Genomic DNA, 22,085 nt, shown 5'->3' with positions numbered 1-22,085 from the left:
CAGGAGTTCACTCGAGGAGATTCTATTTGCCCTGGAGATGAAGGTCTTTTTAGGGTCCATCAGTTTCTGGAATCCTGTAATGACCTCCACAAGGTGCTTGGCAAGGCCCAAGCCATCTGATTTCAGGGGAACTTGCCTGCCTCCAAAGCTGAAACAGCCTCTTCCTCTAGGAGCACATAACAGGACACTCACTCACAGAATTTCTTTAGTCTTGGTCTCTGAGAGCAATTACTTGTTATGGAGTCTCTCTAGTTACCACAGAGCAGAAACAGGCTCTCTGCAGCAGCCGCCGGGCAACTCGCTGGAATGGTAACCCACGAGCAGACACGTTTTCTCCTGCAGAGCTCAAGGACCTTCATGTAAATTTACCTGGCTGCCCTTGAATATCGGGGTGATCCTTCTGGAAGGCCTCCTTCTTCTTATCCAGTTCTTGTTGAAAATGTTCAAATTCTTCCTGGTACTTTTCTTTGTCCTTTTCAGGAATTTCTTTATCAGGTGCAGGCTTATAGTTCAAGAATAAATATGGAAAAAATAGGCATATTAGTAAGATACTTTACCCCAATTAACTTTGCTTACTTTGAATTACTACTGTAAAAACCTTTGGAGTATTATCGTAATAAAGCCAAGCTGTAATACTAGCTAAAGTAAAGTATACAACAAAAAACTATGAGATTCTAATTCAAGCTGTAGCATATTTACACCTGCTAAATGGAAAAAGTACTTTTTAATAAAAAGCACAGTATAGCATGCACTTACTGCTTCTTTTCCAGGCTCGGTCAGTTGGAAAGTCAGAAAAGAAAGGACATCATGGTCATCTACAAATAAAAAAACAAACCCACAAAACCGAATATTATACACCATCCTACACTAGTTTCTCAACTAAATGGTCACATTTAGATTTTTTTTGGTAATCATTCATTACTTGATAATTTCTGTTGTCTTTAAAATTTGGTTTTCTTTGATTAATAATCATGGAGGATAACTATGTGTGACCAAGGAAATCATAATAAAAATATAACAAGATTAAAAAAAATTACTCAGTGAGCTAGCTTGGAGACAAAGACATTTATCTCAAAACCCAATCAAAAAGACATTTGTTAAATGCACATCAATATACTTAGAAACTTTAGGATCTAGGGAAACAGAAAATAAAGCAGTCACTGGTCTCAAGAAGCTTAAATTCTACAGGAAAGAATGTATAGAGAGAAGTAACACAAAGTATTTTTGGGAAGGAGAGAGCACAAATGCCTGGGGGACTGGAGGATGAGGGATGAGGAAAGGCTTTGCAGATGAGTCAGTACCTGAGATGTGATTTACTGGGGGCTGGAGGACAAAGGAAGCACATTCCAGACATCGGGGACAGAGGGTACAAAAAACCCCAGGGAAATGTAAAGGACAGGTTTATACACCCTTGAAAAATCACATCAAGTTCTCTATTAGGTTATACCTATATATTTAGGTAGGTAGTGTTCTACAAAAATCACACAGTTATTTAAGCTTGCAATCTTGGTTAAACTCTGTCATCATACAATGTGTTAAATAGATACCAAGTATAGTATTTTAAAAATTAAGATGCAAAACTCAGAGAAAAATTAATTGGACATCATTTAAGCTGATAGAATATATAATAAACTTCTTCATGCTTTAGCAAATTCCTAATCCTCAGCTGGCTATATATAAGACAGCACAGGGGCTTTAATTGTCTGCATTCAATCTTGAAATGTTTTCTTCCCTAAAGAAGCAACTGTGGTATATTTATTACATGATTACATTCAACATGAAAATGAAAATCATTAGTGAAAGGTGGGCAGGTAGGACCTGTTTAAAATATTTATGGCAGCTCTTTCGGTGGCAACAAAGGATTGAAAATTGAGGGAATGAAGAATACAAGTCATTCCCCAATTGATAAATGGTCAAAGGATATGAACAGGCAGTTTTCAGAAAAAGAAATTAAAGCTATCTATAAGCACATAAAGAAATGCTCTAATTCACTATTGATTAGAGAAATGCAAATCAAAACAACTCTGAGGTACCACCTTTCACCAGTCAGATTGGCTAAGACGACAAAACAGGAAAATGACAAATGCTGGAGAGGATGTGGGCAAACTGGAACACTAATGCATTGCTGGTGGAGTTGTGAACTGATCCAGCCTTTCTGGAGAGCAATCTGGAACTATGCCCAAAGGGCTATAAATACTTTTATACCCTTTGACCCAGCAATACCACTCCTAGGGTTATATTCCAAAGAGATCATAGAAATGGGAGAAAGACCCATATGTGCAAAAATGTTTATAGCAGCTCTTTTTGTGGTGGCAAAGAACTGGAAATTAAGGGGGTGCCCATCAACTGGGGAATGGCTGAACAAGTTGTGGTATATGCATGTTATGGAATACTATTGTGCTATAAAAACAAGGAGCAGACGGACTTCATATTTACCTGGAGAGGCTTATACGAACTGATGCTGAGTGAGAAGAGCAGAACCAGGAGGAATTTGTACACGATTACAGACACAACATATGTGTGATGACCAGCTTTGATAGACTGGACTCTTCTCAGCAATGCAGTGATATAAGTCAATCCCAAAAGACTCATTGTGGAGAGAAATATGTGCATCCAGAGAAAGAACTAGAAAGAACTGCATTTATATCCAGGTGGAAGTAAAATACCTGATCTTTTTCCTTCTCTTGTTTGGTTTTATGCCCTGTTTACCATTTTTCATTCCATCTGATACAATCCGTCTTTATAACCTGACTAATGTATAATGTGGAAGTATTTACAGATCCTATACTTGACTATATGCTGCCATGGAGAGGGAGGGGAGGGAGGGGGACAAAATGTGAAACTCAAAGAATTGTGGAATTGAATTCTGTAAACTAAAAGGAAACAAATTAATTTAAAAAAAAAAAGAAAATTGAGGGAATGCCCATCAATTGGGCAAGGGCTCAATAAATATATTGTGGTATATGGTTGTGATAGAATACTGCTGTGCTCATGAGAAATGATGAAGGGAAAGGCTTCAAGAAAACCTGGGAAGTCATATAGGAAGTGATGGGGTGAACCAGGAGAAGAACGTACATAGTTAACACTAAGGATGACCACCCATGAAGCACTTGACTGCTCTCACTAATACAATGTCTCACTAATACAATGTCTCATTAATACAATGATCCGCCACAACAATTCCAAAGGACTCAGGATGAAAAACGCTGTCTACCCAAAGGTAGAGACTGATGGACACAGTGCAGACCGAAGTCTATTTTTCCCTTTATTTTTCTGGCCCTTCCCCCCCTCAGAACATGGCTAATGTGGAAATATGATTTGCAAGCCTTCATACGCATAATGGGGATGGTATTTCTTGGCTTCTCAATGGGTGGGGAAGGAGTGGAGAGGAAAGAATTTTGAACTGAAAATAAAAATAGAACAAAAAAAAAAGAAAGGTAGACAGGCATGAGACATCATTGACTACTTTCTAGTAAGAACAAATTAAAAGAAGATTCTCATTCATCCCTTATGGCAGGTTTCCTTCTCACAAGGGCTATGTAATTGATTTATATAGGGAACAACTGCTAAGATCCCAAAGCACTTTGCATTTAAGCAAATAAATGATTTATAGTTTATCTAAACTAATACAATGTTCCCAGTAAAATTTAACCAACAAACTTTCAATATTTAAATGCTATAAAAATTTACCTGCAAGACCACCTGTTGCCGCAGATATTCCAAAATGCCCTTGTGCAGGGATTACCATGTTTTCCACTTTAGCACAAAATTCATAATCATCTTTATCTGGTGTAAAGCCATTATTGATCATCACCTAGAAAAATACAGTTATAAATTTTTAAAAAACATATTAAATGCTGAATAGTGAGTTAATTTTGATTTTAACCAATGTAATTCAAACTTCAAATTCAATTTTGAATTTAGCCTTCAGATTATTTCTAATACATTATCGCAGGTAAGAGTTACAATAGAATTTTTAATATACAAGGGACCTCTTTCTGTTTTGGTCTGGACCTATGCTTTCATTTGTGCAAAGAACTCCTGGTGTGGAAACTCATTTCACCAATACAAAACCGCAACCTGTCTAGACTTATATGCAGAGAACTGCCTGGGGAACTGGAAGGTTAAGTGCCTTGCCTGTGGTCACATATGAGCCAGAGGCAGGCTTGGCACTCTATGCCAACATGCCTATAAGTGGCATCCAACCATCTCCTTTTGCAAATGAGGAAGTCAAAATTCCGACAGTGTGATACCCAAGATTACTCTGTCAGTATTTATGGATTAATATTAACAAACAACAATTAATTTGTTAAGAACAATTAATAAAAAGCAGAATGTTCTTTCCACAAAATCACTTTTCATTTACTACTAGGGAATGAGGTAGTAAACATTTAGTGAATTCCCAAAATAATCTAAGTTTATGTCTTCAAATCCCCCAACTTTCTATTTTAAATATGTGCTGAATTAAATAGTAATCATAATTGGTCTTTGTTTCAAGTCTAGTCAATTCAAGTCAAGAAACATTTATTAAGTACCACTCATGTGCCAGGCACTGTGCTGAGAGCTAGGGAATACAAAGGAAGGTAAAAAATACAGTCCCTTCTCTCCAACAGCTCACAATTCTTAATGATTTCAGGTCTATAATTATACTAGGCCCTGGGGGAGAATTTTTTTTTCGTCTCCTGCCTTTTATAGCCAACCACTATTCTAGTCTCCTGCTTTTAATATGCTTTAAGTTGGAAAACCAGATAACCAAACTTATTTAGAATTCTTTTTTTTTGAGGGGGGAAGGCAGAGCAATTGAGGTGAAGTGACTTGCCCAAGGTCACACAGCTAGGAAGTGTTAAGTGTCTGAGGCCGGATTTGAACTCAGGTCCTCCTGACTCCAGGGCCAGTGCTCTATACATTGTGCCACCTCGCTGCCCAAGATAGAATTAACAAGAATCAACAAGGCTCTGAGTACAAGTACCAAGGAATTAAGATAGCTATTGTGCAAGTTCTTTGTAATGATGATGATGATTTTCAAATTCAGGACTACACTGCAGAACAGAGGGGTCAAACACTCAACATGTGGCTTGAAACACTGGGCACTGGGCCTGACTTCAAGGTGTCTCTGATCAACCAGATGGTGGGTAGATGAGCTGCAGACAAATTGCAGTTCTTCTCCTTATTGGGGAGGGTGGAGGGAAGGGAAGCAGAGAAAATTTAAAACTTATGGAACTGAATGTTGAAAATTAAAAATAAATAAATGTTTAAAAAAACAACCAAATTGTAGTGAGTGTCTCCAACAAAATCACATGTATCATTATCTCCAATATTTCTCCACTTTCCACTCTTATCTCTTGTGAAAGGGTCCAGCCTCCCAACTCCTGAACTGAGGGTCAGCCTCTCAGGACAATGACAATGTAACTCAGGTGCCCATAGCAGCAGCTTCATGGGCCACACTGGGAAATGCCCCTCAGATCATAATTTGGCTTTGGTAGGTGCCCTTCACAGGAGACAGGCATTGTGCTAAGGGTAGTGACTAATGGGTAAGTACGTCCCCTGCTTTTCATTTTGGGTAGGACAGAGCAGAGTGAGCAGGCAAGAATGGGTTGTGAAAGATTGCAGAATTCATTACATTCATCTTTTCCCGCAAATTCACCTGTTTTCCTAACTTCCCTATTACTTTTAAAAATTTCATTTTTAACTGTGAACTTACACCCCCCCACACACACACACACTTACGTATGCATACGTAATATATACATACAAATACGTATGTTGGAAGCATCACCATCCCTTCAGCAACCCACACAAACCTAGTGTCATCTTCCAAATCCTCACTCTCCCTCATATCCAATGTTTCCAATTTTGTTTTTTTTTACCTCTACTTCACTTGTGTCTGTTCATTTCTTTCCACTTACACAGCTGCCACCCTCATTCAGATCCTTATAACCTCTCAGCCTTGTTGGGCTCACCACCTCAAGTCTCTCTCAAATCTAATTCGTCCCCCACAAAGTTGCCGAAGTGATTTTTACTACAGCCCGTCTGTCCACAACACACCCTGATCCACAAGCTCCACTGACCCCTTATCACCTCCAGAATCAGCTACAACAGGCTTTTTTGTCATTTTATTAGGCCCTTCATAATCTGGCCCCCTTCTCCTTTTTTCAGGCTTCTTATACTTTGCTCCCTCCTACATTCTCTGATACAGTGACACCGTTCTCCTGGGCTGTTCCATGATTAAGACACTCATCTCTCAGCTCCAGGCATTTTCTCTGGCCGTCCCCCCATGCCCAGAATGCTCTCCCTCCTTCTTCACCTCTATCTCCTGGCTTGCCTGGCTTCCTCTAAGGCCCAACTAAAATCCCATCTTCTACTGGAACCCCTTCCCAACTCCTCAATTCTAATGCTGTCCTTCTGTTAACCATTTTCTATTTATCCTGAATAGAGCCTGTTTGTATATATTTGTTTGGTGTCTCCTCCATTAAATTGAGAGTTAGTTCCCTGTGAACAAGGATGTCTTTTGCCCCCTTCTATGTCCTCAGTGCTTAGTACAGGGCCCAGCACACAGCAGGCACATAATAATGTTTACTGATTGATTATTCCTGAACTGTAGCATAATATTCCAGATGGTGTCTAACCAGGATGGAATACAGAAGAAATATCCTCCTTATTCCTGGAAGCCTCTCTTAATGCAGCCCCAAATGACGTTTCTAGACAGCCATATTACACTGCTGATTCAGACTGAGCCCTAAGACCTTTTTCAGACTAAATGATAATAAACCGAGCCTCTTCCACTCTGAACTTGGGAAGCAGGCATTTTTTTTACCTCTAGTTTAAGACACTGTTTATACCTACTTAACTGTCATCTTATTAGATTCAGCCTATTGAGATCTTTCTGGAAACTGTCATGCAAAGTATTCACTTCTCTCTTCCCCCAGTTGTGCATAATCCAATAAAAGCATTTTTAAACTACCTGCTATGTATCAGCTACCAGGTACTAGGGATACAAGGGAAAAAACAAAACAGTAAAGAGTTTGTATTTCTGATTCCTCCCAACTTATAAGTGTCTCCCCCACCCCAAATTACCTTGTATTTGTCTTGTTTTTACATACCGTGTTTCCCCGATAATAAGACACTGTCTTAAATTTTTTTGGACAGAAAAACACCAGAGGGCTTATTTTCAGGGGAGGGCTTATTTTAATGAACATTGATAGCAATTTTAATAAACACGTAAATGTGAACAAAAAAATGTACCTTTATTCAATAAGCAAATCACTGGGGAAGAACAGGATGACGCGCTCACTGCTGCAGCTCTGATTGGATGTAGCTCGGAGCACGGCGTGCGTTTCAACAGGGCGGGGGGGGAACGGTGCATACAGAGGGTACCGTAATGTAGCGTGTAGCGCAGGGGATCACCTTCACTGCAGTAGCAATCTCAATAGGGCTTATTTTCGGGGGAGGGCTTATTTTAGAGGAATCTTACACAGTAAGGGAAGGGCTTATTTTCGGGATAGGTCTTATTATCGGGGAAACACGGTATGTATATATCTGCATGTGCTCATGCCCCCCTCTCACCCATACCCCAGCCCGGCCCAATACAAACTCTTTCAGAGGCTGTGACATTTTTCCCCCTTGTATCTCTAGTCCAATGCCCAGCACACAGTAGGTGCTTAACAGTCAACCAGAGATTAGATTTCATCCTAGAGGAGAAAGGAAAGTACTAGAGTTTAATAAGCAGGGAAGAGGGGCACAGTGAGATAAAATAGAGAATCAGGCGACTGCTGTAAGCATCCAGGCAGGTGGTGCTAGGACGGGTGGCCGAGTGAGGAGAGCTGAACCAGATTTGGTGACTGATTAGACATGCGGGATGAAGAGTCAAGGATGACAGCAGCTGTAAACCTGAATGACTGAAAAATCTTGGACAGAAAACAGGGAAATAAAACATGAGTTCTGTTTTGGACATGTTAAAATGTCTATTAGGCAGCTGGTGAAACTGGTCCCTGAGCTCTGGAAAGAGAATGGGCCAGGCTATAAAGATGCAGAATTCATCTGCATGAAGATGTTAATTAAACCCAGGATGAGACCACCAGAAGAGACAGCACAGGATGAGAAGAGAGGGCCCAGGACAGAGGCTTGGGCTACAGCTATGCCTGGAGGAATCCTACAACAGGGAGACTGAGGAGTGACCAGGTAGGTGGGAGAAGCAACAGAAAGCAGTGTCATGTAAACCCCGAGGGAAGAGAGCAGTCAAAGGTGTCAAATTTTTGCAAAGAAGTCCCGAATGATGAGGACTAAGTAAGGGCCACAAGATCTGGCAATGAAGAGAACACTGTGATTTTAGAGAGAGCAGTTTCCACTGAGTGATGAAGTCGGAAACTGGACCGCAAGGGGCTGAAAAGAAAAGTGGAAGAAACAAGAACAGACAAGCTTTTTCTAGGAGTTTGACTGTGAAATCATGGGGAAGAGGATACGGGTCAAGAGACTGAGGGTCAAGTGAACCTCACTTTATAATACAGTCAAATGAAGGTTTTTAAAAGATGGAAGACAGCTGGGATGTTTATAGGCAACAAGGAAGGAGCCAGTAGAGAGGGAGAGACTAAAGAAGAAAAAGAAAAAAAGGATGAGAAGTGTGTTTGTATGGGGGTGGAGGAGAGGGAGCCGGTAGGGTGTGCGTGCATGATTGTGCGTGTGTGCGCGCACATGCACACACGTCATCTGCCAGAAGAGAAAGGGATGGAATCAAGGACACAAGTAGGCTGGCCTTGACAAGGAAAAGGATCATCTTCATGTCTTCAACAAAAATGGCTACCAATTCAGATCTTTTCATTCTTATCAAAGACTAGATACAGAGAAAGTCATCTCTTAAGCATATGTTCATATCATTCCTGCAAAAGTAACATGGCACTAGCCTTGGGAATCAGAAAGAGCTGGGTTTAAATCCTGCCTCCACTGTTTACAGGCTAGGTGACTACAGGCAACTTCTTTGTCTCAGTTTCCTCTTCTGTGCAATGAGGATAGTAATCACTGCAGTATCTATCTCCTAGGTTGTCATGAGCTTAAAATGAAAATGTATAGAAAACCACATCCAAGTGTTAACTGGCTACCTAGGTGTCATCTATGAATATTATCACTGTTAACTGCCATTACTGGGGCGGCTAGGTGGCGCAAAGAGTAAGAGTGCAAGGCCCGGAGTCAGGAGGACCCGGAATCAGTTTCCAGCCTCGGATACTTAACATAACTGGCCGTGTAACCTTGGGAAAGTTACTCAACCCCAACTGCTCTAAAAAAAATGCCATTACTTACTGTCAAGATTTTCTGGTAATAGGTAATCTTTGCCCGGACAGGATATGGCTTATTACGAAAGTCCCTCTGGCAACTTGACAAAGCTTGATTAGCACCATCGCTGTAGTATGGAAAGAAAGAGATACCAAAAACTTAGGAAATTCCATCTCTAAAAATCATCAGCAAAAATAATTTGTGTGAAAGTAGAAAAAAAGACTGAAGTTAAAATAAACTCATGACACTATAAATTAGAGCCTTTAAAACGGAAAAATTAAATTTTCTACACAGTAGTATAAATGTTCTCCTTAACAGAAGAACTTTGTGCAATACTAAGAGTTAATGACTATTGACTATAAATAAAACAAGTCTTATCTTTACAACTCACCACATGGTAAGCTGGAAACCATTAAAAACATAAAAAGCAAAACCCCAAATACCCAGATACTAAGCTCATACCGTACTAATAAGCTTTATAATCCACTAGTAATCCTTAAATAAACCAGTCTTAAGATCAAATATGGATCTCTAATTAAGATATTTTCCTGAATGGAGGCAAACTACCCAGTTCCCACACACCTACTTCAGCAGAACCCTGAAGATCACACCAAACTGAATGATTAAGAAAATCAAAGAGAAAACTCAATAAATGACTTCACTACAAAACGGCACAAAAAGTCAGCCACAAAGGGCCTGTTCTCCCAGCTAAGCCGGCCTCTGGCACAGGACAACAAGCTAGAAGGCCCTCAGAATGACCACAGACTGACCAGACGCACAAACTCCAGAGCTCTATGTACTAAGGCAGTTAGTGGAGGATTCCCTTGGAGAGGATGTGTCTGGAACCAAGTAAGGTAACTCAGAAGTTAAAAAGGCTGCTGGCAGCTGGTCCAGATGCTGCACCGCTGGGAGGGAGCTCAGGGCAGAGACTGCAAGGTCCCTGGTACTTTGTCCTGAGGCGTCACAGAAGACCCTGAAGACTCAGTGCTCTAAAACCCAATGGTCCTGGAGGCAGAGGGCCAACTCAAAGACGTAGAGGTCAGTATAAGAGCCTAGGGGGTACAGTTCAAGACCAAAGAGGGTGAACTACTCCACCAAAAAGTACGGCAGAGGGCAGAGGTGGCTCTGGCATAATACCTCAATTAGAGAACCATGGTTGGAGAAATGAATAACCTAACAAGTTATAGACCCCAAAAAGAATTATAATGGACGGAAACCCCCAAATCCAACCTAGTACAGAGTAATTCCATAAAACCTACAAACTGAGACTCAAAGAAAAAACAGGCTTTCCACAAGGACTACATGAATATCTATAAGAAAGGAAGCAGGAGATAAAAAGTGAAATCAAAGTCCTTGAAGAAAGAATGAGAAGGAAAATAAATAGCTTAGAACAGAAAGCAGTAAACCTATCCCAAGTAAGATTCCCTATAAATTAGAATAAACTAATCAGAAATCAATGACTCCATTGCTTAGCAAGAAATACTAGAATCAAATAAAAAGGTTTTTTTTTTAGGGGGCAGAGCCAAGATGGCAGAGTGAAAGCAGGAACTTGCTTAAACTCCCAGTCCAACCACCTCCAATACCTATAAAAAAAAAATGACTGAACAAATGTCAGAGTTACAGAACCCACAAAGTGACAGAACAAAACAAATCTCCTGCTTAAGGCAGCCTGGCAGGCCGACAGGAAGAGTCTATTGCACCAGACTGGGAGCCACACACAGTTCCATTCATACCAGTGCAGGCCCAACTTTCAGCCCAGATTGGCCAGAGCAGACTTCAGGAGAGTGACTCACCAGCAGCTGTGGCAGTTTCCAGACTTCTCAACCCATAAATGCCAAAGAGAAAGTAAAAAGTCAGTAGGGAACTCTGCTAGAACTGGGTGAGAGAAAAGCACAGTCCAGCCCCTGCCCCCAGGGCGACAGGTGGCAGCGGTCTGGCAGGTGCAGCTGCGGCCACATAGCTGCCTCTGGAGCTCCTGGCCTGCAAATTGTAGGGGAACCAAGAGACCATTCAGAGGGTAACTGCTCTTGCTTTGACCTGCTTGGATCTGGGTCACAGTCTTGGGTGGCAGTTCCAGGATGAGGAAGCTAGTGTGCCAGAGCTGGTGGTGGCTGTAGAGAGCACCCTCCTCACAGCTCTAACAACAGCTCTGTCAACAACTGTGAAAACCCCAGCAATTTGGAATACAACTCTCTCCACTCTGCAAGCAGAGTTCTACTGCGGCAAAGAGCTCAAAAGTCAAGTAACTGCCTAACAAAACAAGCGAACAGAGGAAGCACAATCAAACCACAGAAAACACAAAGCCAGAAGAAGACACAAAGTCAAAGCTCCTGCATCAAAAGCTTTCCAAGAAAAACATGAGCTCGTTATAGGCCACGGAGGAGCACAAGAAGGATTATGAAAATCAAGTAAGAGAAGCGGAGGAAAAATTGGGAAGAGAAATGAGAATGATGCAAGAAAATCATGAAAAGAGAGTCAAAAGCCTGCCTGAAGAAAATAACACCTTAAAAAACAGACTAACTCAAATGGCAAAAGAGGCCCAAAAAGCCCAGAATGCCTTAAAAAGCAGAACTGGTCAGACAGAAAAGGAATTTCAAAAGCTCACTGAAGAAAAGAATTCCTTCAAAATTAGACTGGAGCAAATGGAAGCTAATGACTTTATGAGAAATCAAGATGCTATAAAACAGATCCAAACAACTGAAAAAATAGACAGCAATGTAAAATATCTCATTTCCAACCTGGAAAATAGATCCAGGAGAGATAATTTAAAAATTACTGGACTACTTGAAAGCCATGACCAAAAAAAGAGCCTAGACATCATCTTTAAAGAAATTATCAAGCAAAATTGTCCTGATATTCTAGAACCAGACGGCAAAATAGAAATTGAAAGAATTCACCAATCGCCTCTTAAAAAAGATCCCAAAAGAAAACACCTAGAAATATCATAGCCAAATTCCAGAGTTGGGCCCAGGTCAAGGAGAAAATAATACAACCAGTAAGGAAGAAACAATTTGAGTGCTGTGGAAACACAAGACCTGGCAGCTGCAACACTAAGGCATCGAAGGGCTTAGAATATGATATTTCAGAGGTCAAAGAAGCTAGGACTAAAACCAAGCATCACATACCCAGCAAAACTGAGTATAATGCTTCAGGGGAAATACACATTCCTATATGAAAAACAGTAATTGTAACTCATGAGACTCTTCTCAGTATGAGGATAACTGAAGGGAATATGTGTGTATACATATATATACACATTCATATATGTATGTATAGGAGGGTGTATGTATATATAAATATATATATGTGAGTGTGTGTATATGTGTGTATATATAGAGGGCACAGGATGAACTGAATAGGAAGGGATGATATCTAAAAAATAAAATTAAGAGGTGAGAGAGGAATATATTGGGAGAAGGAAAAGGGAAATAGAAAGAGAAAGATAGAAAAATAGAAAAAGAAATAGAAAGAGAAAATTGTTACGATGGAGGGAAAGAGCAGGAAGGCGAAAGGGAATGGGTCAACCTTACTCTCACTGAATTTGGCTTAACGAGGCAGTAACATACACACTCAATTGGGTATCTTACCCTACAGGAAAGCAGGGGGAAGGGGATAAGAGGGGGGGATGATGGAAGGGAGGGCAGATTCGGGGAGAGGGTAGTTAGAAGCAAACACTTTTGAAATGGGACAGGGTCAAAGGAGAAAATGGAATAAGTGTGGGGAGGGATAAGATGGAGGGAAATATAGTTAGTCTTCCACAACAGAACTACTATGGAAACATTTCGTGTAACTACACATTTGAATTGCTTGTCTTCCCAGTGGGGGTGGGTGAGGAGGGAAGAAGGGAAAGAATCTGGAAATCAAAGTTTTAAAAACAAATGTTGGGTGGCTAGGCTGTGCAGTGAATAGTGGGTGTACTGGCCCTGGAGTCAGGAGGACCTGAGATCAAATTCGGCCTCAGACACTTGCACACTTACTACCCATGTGACCTTGGGCGAGTCACTTAACCCCAATTGCCCTCCAAAAAGCAAAAATCAAAACAAAGCAAAACAAAATGTTAAAAAAAAATTGTTTTTACATGTAACTGGGAAATAGGATATACAGGCACTGGGGTATAGAAATCCATCTTGCCTACTAGAAAATTAAGGGAGGTAGGGGTGGGGAGGATATAAGAGAGAACAGATTGGGGAAGGGGTATTCAGTAGGCTCCCTGTCTTGGGGTGGGGGGTAGGGGAAAGACAGGGAGACAATCTGTAATTCAAAAAAAAAAAAAACTAAAAATAAATAAATAAATAATTTTTTTTTTAAAGAAGAGAATATAAGTTATCTGCCATCAAAAAATTGACCTGGAAAAGAGGGCAAAAAGAAACAATTTAAAAATCATCAGACTTCCTGTAAACCATGATTAAAAAAAAAAAGGCCTGGATAGTATATTTTCTTTAATCATAAATGAAAACTGCCCAGATCTATTACAACTATAAGGCAAAGTAAAAATGAAAGTACTCTATCAGTCACTTTCTGAAAGGAAACCCAAATTGAAAACACCCAGGAAGGTCATAAACAAAATCCAGAGCTTCCACATCAAAGAGAAAAATACTGCTAAGCATCCAGAAAGGAGTTCAAGTACCAAGAAAGTGTAAGTCACACAAGACCTGGCAGCTTCTACTAAAAACCAGCGATCCTGAAATACAATATTCCAAAAAGGCAAAGGATATAAGCTTATCACCATGAATAATTTATCCTTCAAACCCGAGTATAATCCTACTGAAGAAAAAAAAATTGGATTTTTACTGAAAAAGATAAAGCAGAGTAGGTCCTACGAAATACAAACACAAGACTTAAGAGGAATTAAGAAAGGTAAATTGATTTGATTAACTGGAAGAAGCTATAGAATGTTTGGCGTCAATATTCTAATTGGAGGGAAGTAGTAAACATTCCCTTCAGAATCTTAATGATTTCAAAGGTTACTGAGGGAGTTAAACAGAAAAACAAACAAAACAAGGAAACACAAAAACCCCAGAGACACTGGTGGTTGGTTGATTGCATCTTTAGCGCATGAAGAGGGCAAAGAACAAAAGGTAAAAGAATATACTGGTAAGAAAGAAGAAGGGGGATCAAAGAAAAATGACAAGGACTTTTAGATACAAAAACATTTACAGCAGCTCCTTTTGTGGTAGCCAAGAACTAGAAATTGAGGGGATGTACAGTAATGGGAGAATGGCCAAACGAGTTGTGTTATATGATTGTGATGAAAATACACAGGTCAAAAACACCTGGGAAGACTTACATGAACTAACGCCAAAGTGTAGTGAGCAGAGCCAGGAGATCATTATCGACAGTCACTGCAATGCTGTATGATGATCAGCTGTGAATGACTTAGCTATTCTGATCAATACAATGATTCAAGACAATTCCAAGGGACTTAGGCTGAAACATGCTATCCACTCCCAGAAAAAGAACTGATGGGAGTCTGAATGCAGACGGAAGCATACTTTTTCCTACCTCATTTTTCTTGGTTGTTTTTTTTGTCTGTGTCTTCACAATATGGCCAATATGGAAATATATTTTGCATGACTTCACATGTATAATTTATATCAAATTGCTTGCTTCTCAAGGATGGGGTAGAGGAATAAGGGAGAGAATTTGAAACTCAAAATTTTTTCAAAAGAATGTAAAAAAAATTTTTTACATGTACTTGAGAAATAGTTAATAAAATAAATAAATATATGGGAGAAAAAATGAAAGAAGTAGGTAGAGCTTGCTATGTTTTATAACTAGAATGAGTGAAAAGGGACAGGCAAATAAGAACATGTATACACACACACACAGTCTTTTGTACAGAAATATATCAAACTCAAAAGGGAAACAGGTGAGGGTGGAAGATGGAAGAGGGTGGAAGAGGGAGACTGACAAAAGGGAGGGAAGATCCTTAAACAAGAAAAACTTCCTGATCCTGAGTGGAGATTAAAAGGAAAAAAAAACTATACATTGAAAGGATATTCATCAAATGTAAAAGAAACTGTCTCAAACTGGCATCAAATGGCTCAAGAAACTATGTTACATGAAGGTGATGAAATATTACAGTGTAAGAAATAATGAGAGAGAATTCCAAGTAATCCTGGGAAGTATGAACTTAGAGTGAAATATCAGTCCCAGAGAACAGCTTCTACAATGATATTGTAAGAAATGAAGGAATTAAGAACTCTGATGAAAACAACAACCAATAATATCTCCAGAGGACCTATTATGGAGTATATTATCCATCTCTTGACAAAGAGGTAAGACAGACTCAAGGTAAGGAATGTAAAATATATTTTTGGACACAGAAACCATGTGGATCTGTTTTGCTTGAAGATGCTTACATTTTACAATAAGATTTTTCCCTGTTTTAATTTAATGGGGGGTAGGGGAGTTTATTAATGGTAAACCCCCCCAAAAATAAGGAAAAAAAATAAAAGAAAACAAGAGGAAAGCCACTGAAATGTTTTAAAAAGTGCAAAGAAGAGTACCAAGTTCAGAAGGAAGGACAGACAAGTGGGACAGCTTGGAAAGTAATATGCTGAATTCACTGTCTGTCTGTCTGTCTTAAAAAGCTAGCAGCAGATATTCACTGTTTCATACGCAACCTTTTTAATGTCCTAATTTGTATATGAAAAATGATCACTGATTGGAATTTAAGACTAGAATTAAAAACATTTTTTTAAAAGACCTTATATTATACTATACTTGTTTTGCTGATCAATTTGTTTTAAGCTCTAGATTTATAGCCATAACCCTATGTTTGCCAAGATCCTTTTGAGGATTAAAGTAGCAACATATGACTATCAGCCTAATCTCATTACTAAGAACTATTATAAGCTGAAACAAATCTCAACATAGCCTAAAGATGACATATGATTGCTAGTATTTACATTAAAAAGCATGGAAGATTTTATGTTTACAAACTGAGGTAATTCACCAACATAACTTAAAACAGAACTGAATAACAAAACTGAGGATTTTAAACCCAGATCACTGATTGCAGCTTTTTTATGAAAAAAAAAAAAATTAAAAGGAACAAAACCCTTGCCATTTCTTTTTTAGGGAATGTCCAAATTTGTAAAACTAAAGCAATCACACACTTATTAGACATTTACTACATGAGAGACATTGGGGAAAGAGACAAAAGTTAAATACTTCTTGTCTTCAAGTTTGCATCTGTAGGGTAGGAGAGGGTGCCACATGCACATACGTAAGGATATAGAAAGTCGACACATGGTAATTCTGGGAATGAGGCACTAGCAGGTTGGATAAAATAAAGAAAGGTCCCCGTAGGAAGTAGCTTTTGACCTGAACTTTGAAGGAAGGTAGAAATTCTTTGAAGTAGAAATGAGGAGAGGATGTATTCCAGCCATGAGAGATAGCCTATTCAGAGGCACAGAAACTGGTTATCATGTTTTGAGTAACAGTCCAGTTTGGCTGGACACCAGAGCATGTTGAGAGAATTAATGTGAAATAAGAATAGGTTGGAGTGAAGAGCTTTAATAAAATGGTAATCAGAAGTATCATTATTTTTTATCCTAGAGATAACATGAAGTTCATTGAGTTTACTAAGTAGAGGAGCGACGTGATCAGACCTAAGCCCTAGAGCATCATTCTGGCAGCTTTGTGGAAGAGAACCTGGAGAGGGGAAGATACTTGAGGGAAAGAGATCAATTATGAGGCTATTGCAAATAGTCCAAGTCTGAGGCAATGACAATTGTTCTAGAGCAGTAGCTATGTGAGTAGAGAAAACAAGATGGATGTTAGAGGTATAGTGGCAATAAATTTGATAAGAATTGGCAACTGACTGAATATCTGAACTAAGGAAGAATGTCAAGGATACTTCAAGATGGTAAAAGTGAGTGGGTGGAAACATGGTAGTATCCTCAAAAGATATCAGGCAGTTCAAAAGAGTGGTAGATTTTAGGTAAAAAATAATTATTCTGGAAATGCTGAGTTTGAGATGTGTATGGGACAAAAAGAACAAGCCATAAGTCAGAAACAATGTATAAATACTTACTTCTGATGATCATACTGTATTTGTCCATTGTTGCCTATGATAACCACAGTTGGATTGTTTTTCTGCAAAACAAAATAAACATAACATAGTGTGTTTTAAAGTTCTTAATGAGAAGAATCAATAGATTAGCCTAGATTAGGGCTTCATAACCTTTTTTTGTGTGTCACTGACCCCTTTGTTAATCTGGTGAAGCCTATGAACTTCTCAAAATGTTTTTAAATGCATAAAATATATAGCTTTATAAAGGAAACCAATTATATGGACACAGTTATCAAAATATTTTAAAAAACAAGTTCACAAATCCCAAAGTCTAGAAGATGTCTGAGATCCCTTCTGATTCAAATTCTGACTTTTTTTTTATTAGCTAATTTAGTAATTCCAAAGGCACTGAATTGTACAAAGAAACTAGGGATATAAACTTTGAGAATTAATACAATAATTTTAAAAGACCTATCTGTTCAGAAGATTTTCATTGCAACATTACATATAATTACAAAACAATCTAAATATGTAACAATATGAAACATTAAATTAACAGAATGCCACAATGCAATTAATACTGAGAAATACAAAGCTGTCTGTCAAGGCCCATACAAAATAATGCAAAAAATTAATAAAATAGTTCTTGAAGAATGGAATACATAATTATAATCATATGAGAAAAACTAAATGAGAATGAATCAAGAATCCTAATGGTGACTTAGAGTGACAGAGATAGTGTTATGATACTTATATATTGAAATTACATGTAGATAGTTACCAAGCAAGTTTTGTACTGATGTTCAATATTGAATTTAACCAAACTACATAATTTTTTAAAGCAATACAGGGATGACAACCAAGTGAAACAGATTAAATCCCCCTGACTGGTTGGCTCAGACAAGGTACAGAGCTCCTTCAGTCTCATAATTAAATCCCTGCCAACTGCCACATGGAAACAAACACAGGTTTAAAATAGGCCTGCACAACCTGTGCAAAGGAAAGGATGTTTTCCTCTGTATTCTTCACAGGTTAAGTGGCCCCTCAGGCCGCAGGTTGTGCAGGCCTAGTTTAACATACAATGTTATGTAAGCATTAAAGCTAACTTTGCTTTTGCATATACATAGTCAATACTACATACAGAATGCCCTAAACAGCTTTAAAAATTTGTTGGGGATTATGAAGATTTAAACATGTTTAAAGTCACAGCTCCTTTAGCTTCAATAAAGGTGAAAAAGTCAAAGTACCAGATTTAATTTAACTGAGTAAAAAATCTTAATAATCTTAAATAGTTGTTGAGAAAAGTCAACAGAACTATTGCAAGCAACATGAAACTGAAGTATTGACAATTCAGTAAATATTTTCTAAGCACCCAGAATACTGCATTTCACTGCGTAATTGTCACCCCTGCACAATCATCACTTCCTGGTGGATTTTTTTTTTTAGTTCAAAATTTGGTTTACAACCTTTCATCATATGATGGTCACATGATATAATTTTGTTTGTCATGCCACTCAAAAGGTAAATGTATTCACCGGCGGCATATGCATATGAATTTATCTCTCGTGCACTGCTAGCCATGAGCGTAGAAGTCTCAATGCATGTGCACTTGTCAGTGTATTTCTGAAAGCCAACTTGTGAGCTTTGATTAGAGCACCACAGTACTGAGGGTACTATCCCTCAACCTAACAGAAAGCCGCAGGTGCAAAGGGAGCAGGGAAACAGGAGGGCAGTCAAAGCTGCCATAAGTACAGCATGTGGTATTCTAAGATTTGCATCTTCCCACGCTAACTAAATTGTACAGTTTATCTGCAGGTGATACATGAACGTGCAAAGCATTTCTTTCTGATTATGGGAAAACATAAAAACTATTCTGCAGGCTTCAAGTTGAAAGTGATTGTGATCACTGAACAGCATAGCAACAAAGGTGTGGAAACAGTTTTTAGTGAGTGTGAAGCTGGTATGAGTCTCGTGGAAATTATTGGCACAATTTTTAAAGCTTCACATAATGGTCGCATCCCACTTTTTGCAAAAATTGGCATAAATCTGTGACAATTATATGGTAGAATGTGTCATGTGAGGCACTATTCTAAGCATGGAGGGCATGAAGTTGGTAGTGGGGAGAGAAGACAAATGAACAAACAACTACTTTGTAAGGACAATGAGATAGGAGGAAAGTAAAGATTCAGGCAAAATGCTAGAAGAAATCTACAGAACTAGGAACAGTTAGATGGTGCAGTGAATAGAGCACTGGCCCTGGAGTCAGGAGGACCTGAGTTCAAATCTGGCCTCAGACACGTAACACAAAACTAGCCATGTGATCTTGGGCAAGTCACTTAACCCCAAATGCCCTACCTTCCCCCCTCCAAAAAGCAACAAAACCCCAAAACTACAGAACTGACTATCCCCTAAGGGAAAGTAAGCCCAGGCAAAGTTTCACTGAAGAGAAAGCACCCGACATAAGCCTTCAAGCAAGAAAGTGACTTCTATCAGATGGAGAAGCAGGAAGAGAGAATTCCATCTCAGGCGGAGAAGAAAGACTGGGAAAATGCATGAAGATAGGAGAGGTCAGGACAAGAAGAGGGGACTGTAAAACACGAACAGGATGAGAAAAAGCATTGACAGGTATGATGGAGTCAGAAGGTGAAGAGCATATATGTATTTTATTCAGTAGGAAATGAGTATTCACAGAAAGCTTTAGTGTTCCAAAGTGACACAGTAATACCTGTAGATTAGGAAGATTACTGGGGCAGCAGTACCAAGAACTGGAATGGAGTCTTGTAAGACAGAGTGTGCATGCGAGTCAGATGACAAGTTAAGGGGCTCTAACAGTGTAGGTGAGAAAAGACGAGTGTTTGAATTAGGGTTGTAATAAGACCATACAAAGATTTAAAGCTGGAAAACACCTCAGAGGCCATCTAGTCTAACCTCTTCTTTTTTTTTTTTTTAAAGCAGTTAGGGTTAAGTGACTTGCCCAAGGTTACACAGCCAGTTTTTTGTGTGTGGGCGTTAAGTATCTGAGGCCGGACCGATCTGGGTCCTCTCGACTCCAGGGCCAGTGCTCTTCCTCACAGCCGCCCCTAACCTCTTCTTTTTACAGATGGGACAACTGAGGCTGAAGGAGGTGGCATGATTACCTGAAGACAGAGGCAGAATTTGAACCCAAGTCCATTTACTCCAGAGATGTGTACTTTCTACTCTACCATGAAAATGAAAAGGAGGAAAAGGGCAAGAGAGATTAACATGGAGGCAGCACGGAAAACACTTGGCACACAATCGCTACTCCCTTCCTCTCACCTAAAAATAAAGGATTACGATCTGAATTCACTAAAAGAATGATGATCCGTTGGTAGAAATAGAGAAGGCGGGAGGCAGGTCAAATTTTGAGGGCTTGTTAACATTGGCCTGCTTAATTTTGAGGGGCTGGTGGGTTATAGAAGTAGAGATGACCAACAAGAATCTAGAAGTAGAGGGCAGGACTCTGGGGAGAGCTGGCAGGTAGAGATAGTTTGGGGATGTGTGACAACTAAAGCAAGATTAAGTGCACAAGATCACCATGAGAGACCTTGTCTCCAGTCTCTGGCACTACTTCTCCCCTGTCTAGAATTAGCCCTCTCATTATCTCCACCTTTTTTTTTTTGCCTTTTGGAGAACAATTGGGGTTAAGTAACTTGCCCAAGGTTACACAGCTATTGTGTGTGTGTGTGTGTGTGTGTGTGTGTGTGTGTGTGTGTGTGTGTGTTAAGTGTCTGCGGCCGGAACTGAACTCAGGTCCTCTGGACTCTGGGGCTGGTGCTTGACTCACTTCGCCACCCAGCTGCCCCCACTATCTCCACCTCTTAGAACCCCTAGTTTCAAGACTCAGCTCAAACTCCACCTCCTACATGAGGTCACCCCTGACCCACAAGGTGCCCTAGAAGGCCTTCCCCCTCCAGCTGCCTTGCATCTATTCCACAGATATCTACAAAGGCACATGTGGTCTCCCCAGCCAGGCTGTAAACTGCTTAAAGGCAGGGACTATTTGATTCTTGTTTTGTCCTTCTGGTACCTAGCACAGCGCATGACATATGGTAAGTGTTATTTAAACACTTGCTGATTGATTAAATATAGATGGGAAGGAAACGAGGGCCAAGAAGAGAACCCAATTAAGGAATACGATGAGGATAAAGAGGCAGGGAAGGAGACAGAGATCTGGTCAGTGAGGCAGGAAAATTAGGAGCATACAGTGATGGAAACCAAGGATATCAAGGGTTTGAGACTGTATCAAAAAGGGACAGTGTCCAGTGGGATGCCAGTGAAAAGGGAAAGAATACATGACAAAGAAAAAAGGCCACTGGTTTAGTGACAAAGAGATTGTCAGTGATCTTGGAGAAAGCATTTTCAGTACAGTAGCAAGGACAGAAGCTAGACTAAAAGGCGATGAGGAGGGAACAGGGAGATCGAGTAGATGAGGGCAATAAGTAATCTACTCTTTCTAGAAATTTGCCAGTTCAAAGGAGTGTAGAGAGAACAATGGATTTAGGGGTCAAGGGAAGATTTTCTTTTTGTTTTTAAAGGACAAAGAGGATCCTAGAATGTTTATAGGATGAAATGAAGGAACCAAAAACTAGAAAAAAACTGAAGAAACACACAAGGCAAGTGATGACTGATGGAACAGGGTGAAGAGGCAATAAATGAAGAATACATATGCATAAGTTAACTCTGGCAAGGCTACACAGATTTTATTTTGAGAAAGACGCACCTCTTTGTGCAAAACTTTATTATGATCATTATTCACATTATCAAAACTCATGCCAAGGGG

At 39.5% G+C, this 22,085-nt stretch overlaps 1 protein-coding gene across 1 annotated transcript in view; it reads right to left on the bottom strand.

The window, feature by feature from the left end:
• Nucleotides 1–22,085, bottom strand: part of LOC138171579 (protein ERGIC-53) — a 63,536-nt gene that overhangs the window by 22,358 nt on the left and 19,093 nt on the right. Inside the window, exons 4-8 of the mRNA XM_069101110.1 lie at nt 17,306–17,367; nt 9,292–9,391; nt 3,691–3,814; nt 757–815; nt 370–502 (exon numbers count right to left, since the gene is read on the bottom strand). Of these exons, the coding sequence (XP_068957211.1) occupies nt 370–502; nt 757–815; nt 3,691–3,814; nt 9,292–9,391; nt 17,306–17,367 (478 nt within the window). The remainder of the gene's footprint in view (nt 1–369; nt 503–756; nt 816–3,690; nt 3,815–9,291; nt 9,392–17,305; nt 17,368–22,085) is intronic.

This window comes from Petaurus breviceps, unplaced genomic scaffold (genome assembly GCF_028583685.1).
Source record: "Petaurus breviceps papuanus isolate PSGF00001 unplaced genomic scaffold, PetGlider_PUasm1.0 128, whole genome shotgun sequence".
Classification (NCBI taxonomy): Eukaryota; Metazoa; Chordata; class Mammalia; order Diprotodontia; family Petauridae; genus Petaurus; species Petaurus breviceps.
Note: the sequence above shows the minus strand (reverse complement) of the source record. Positions and strands in the feature narration are given on the sequence as shown.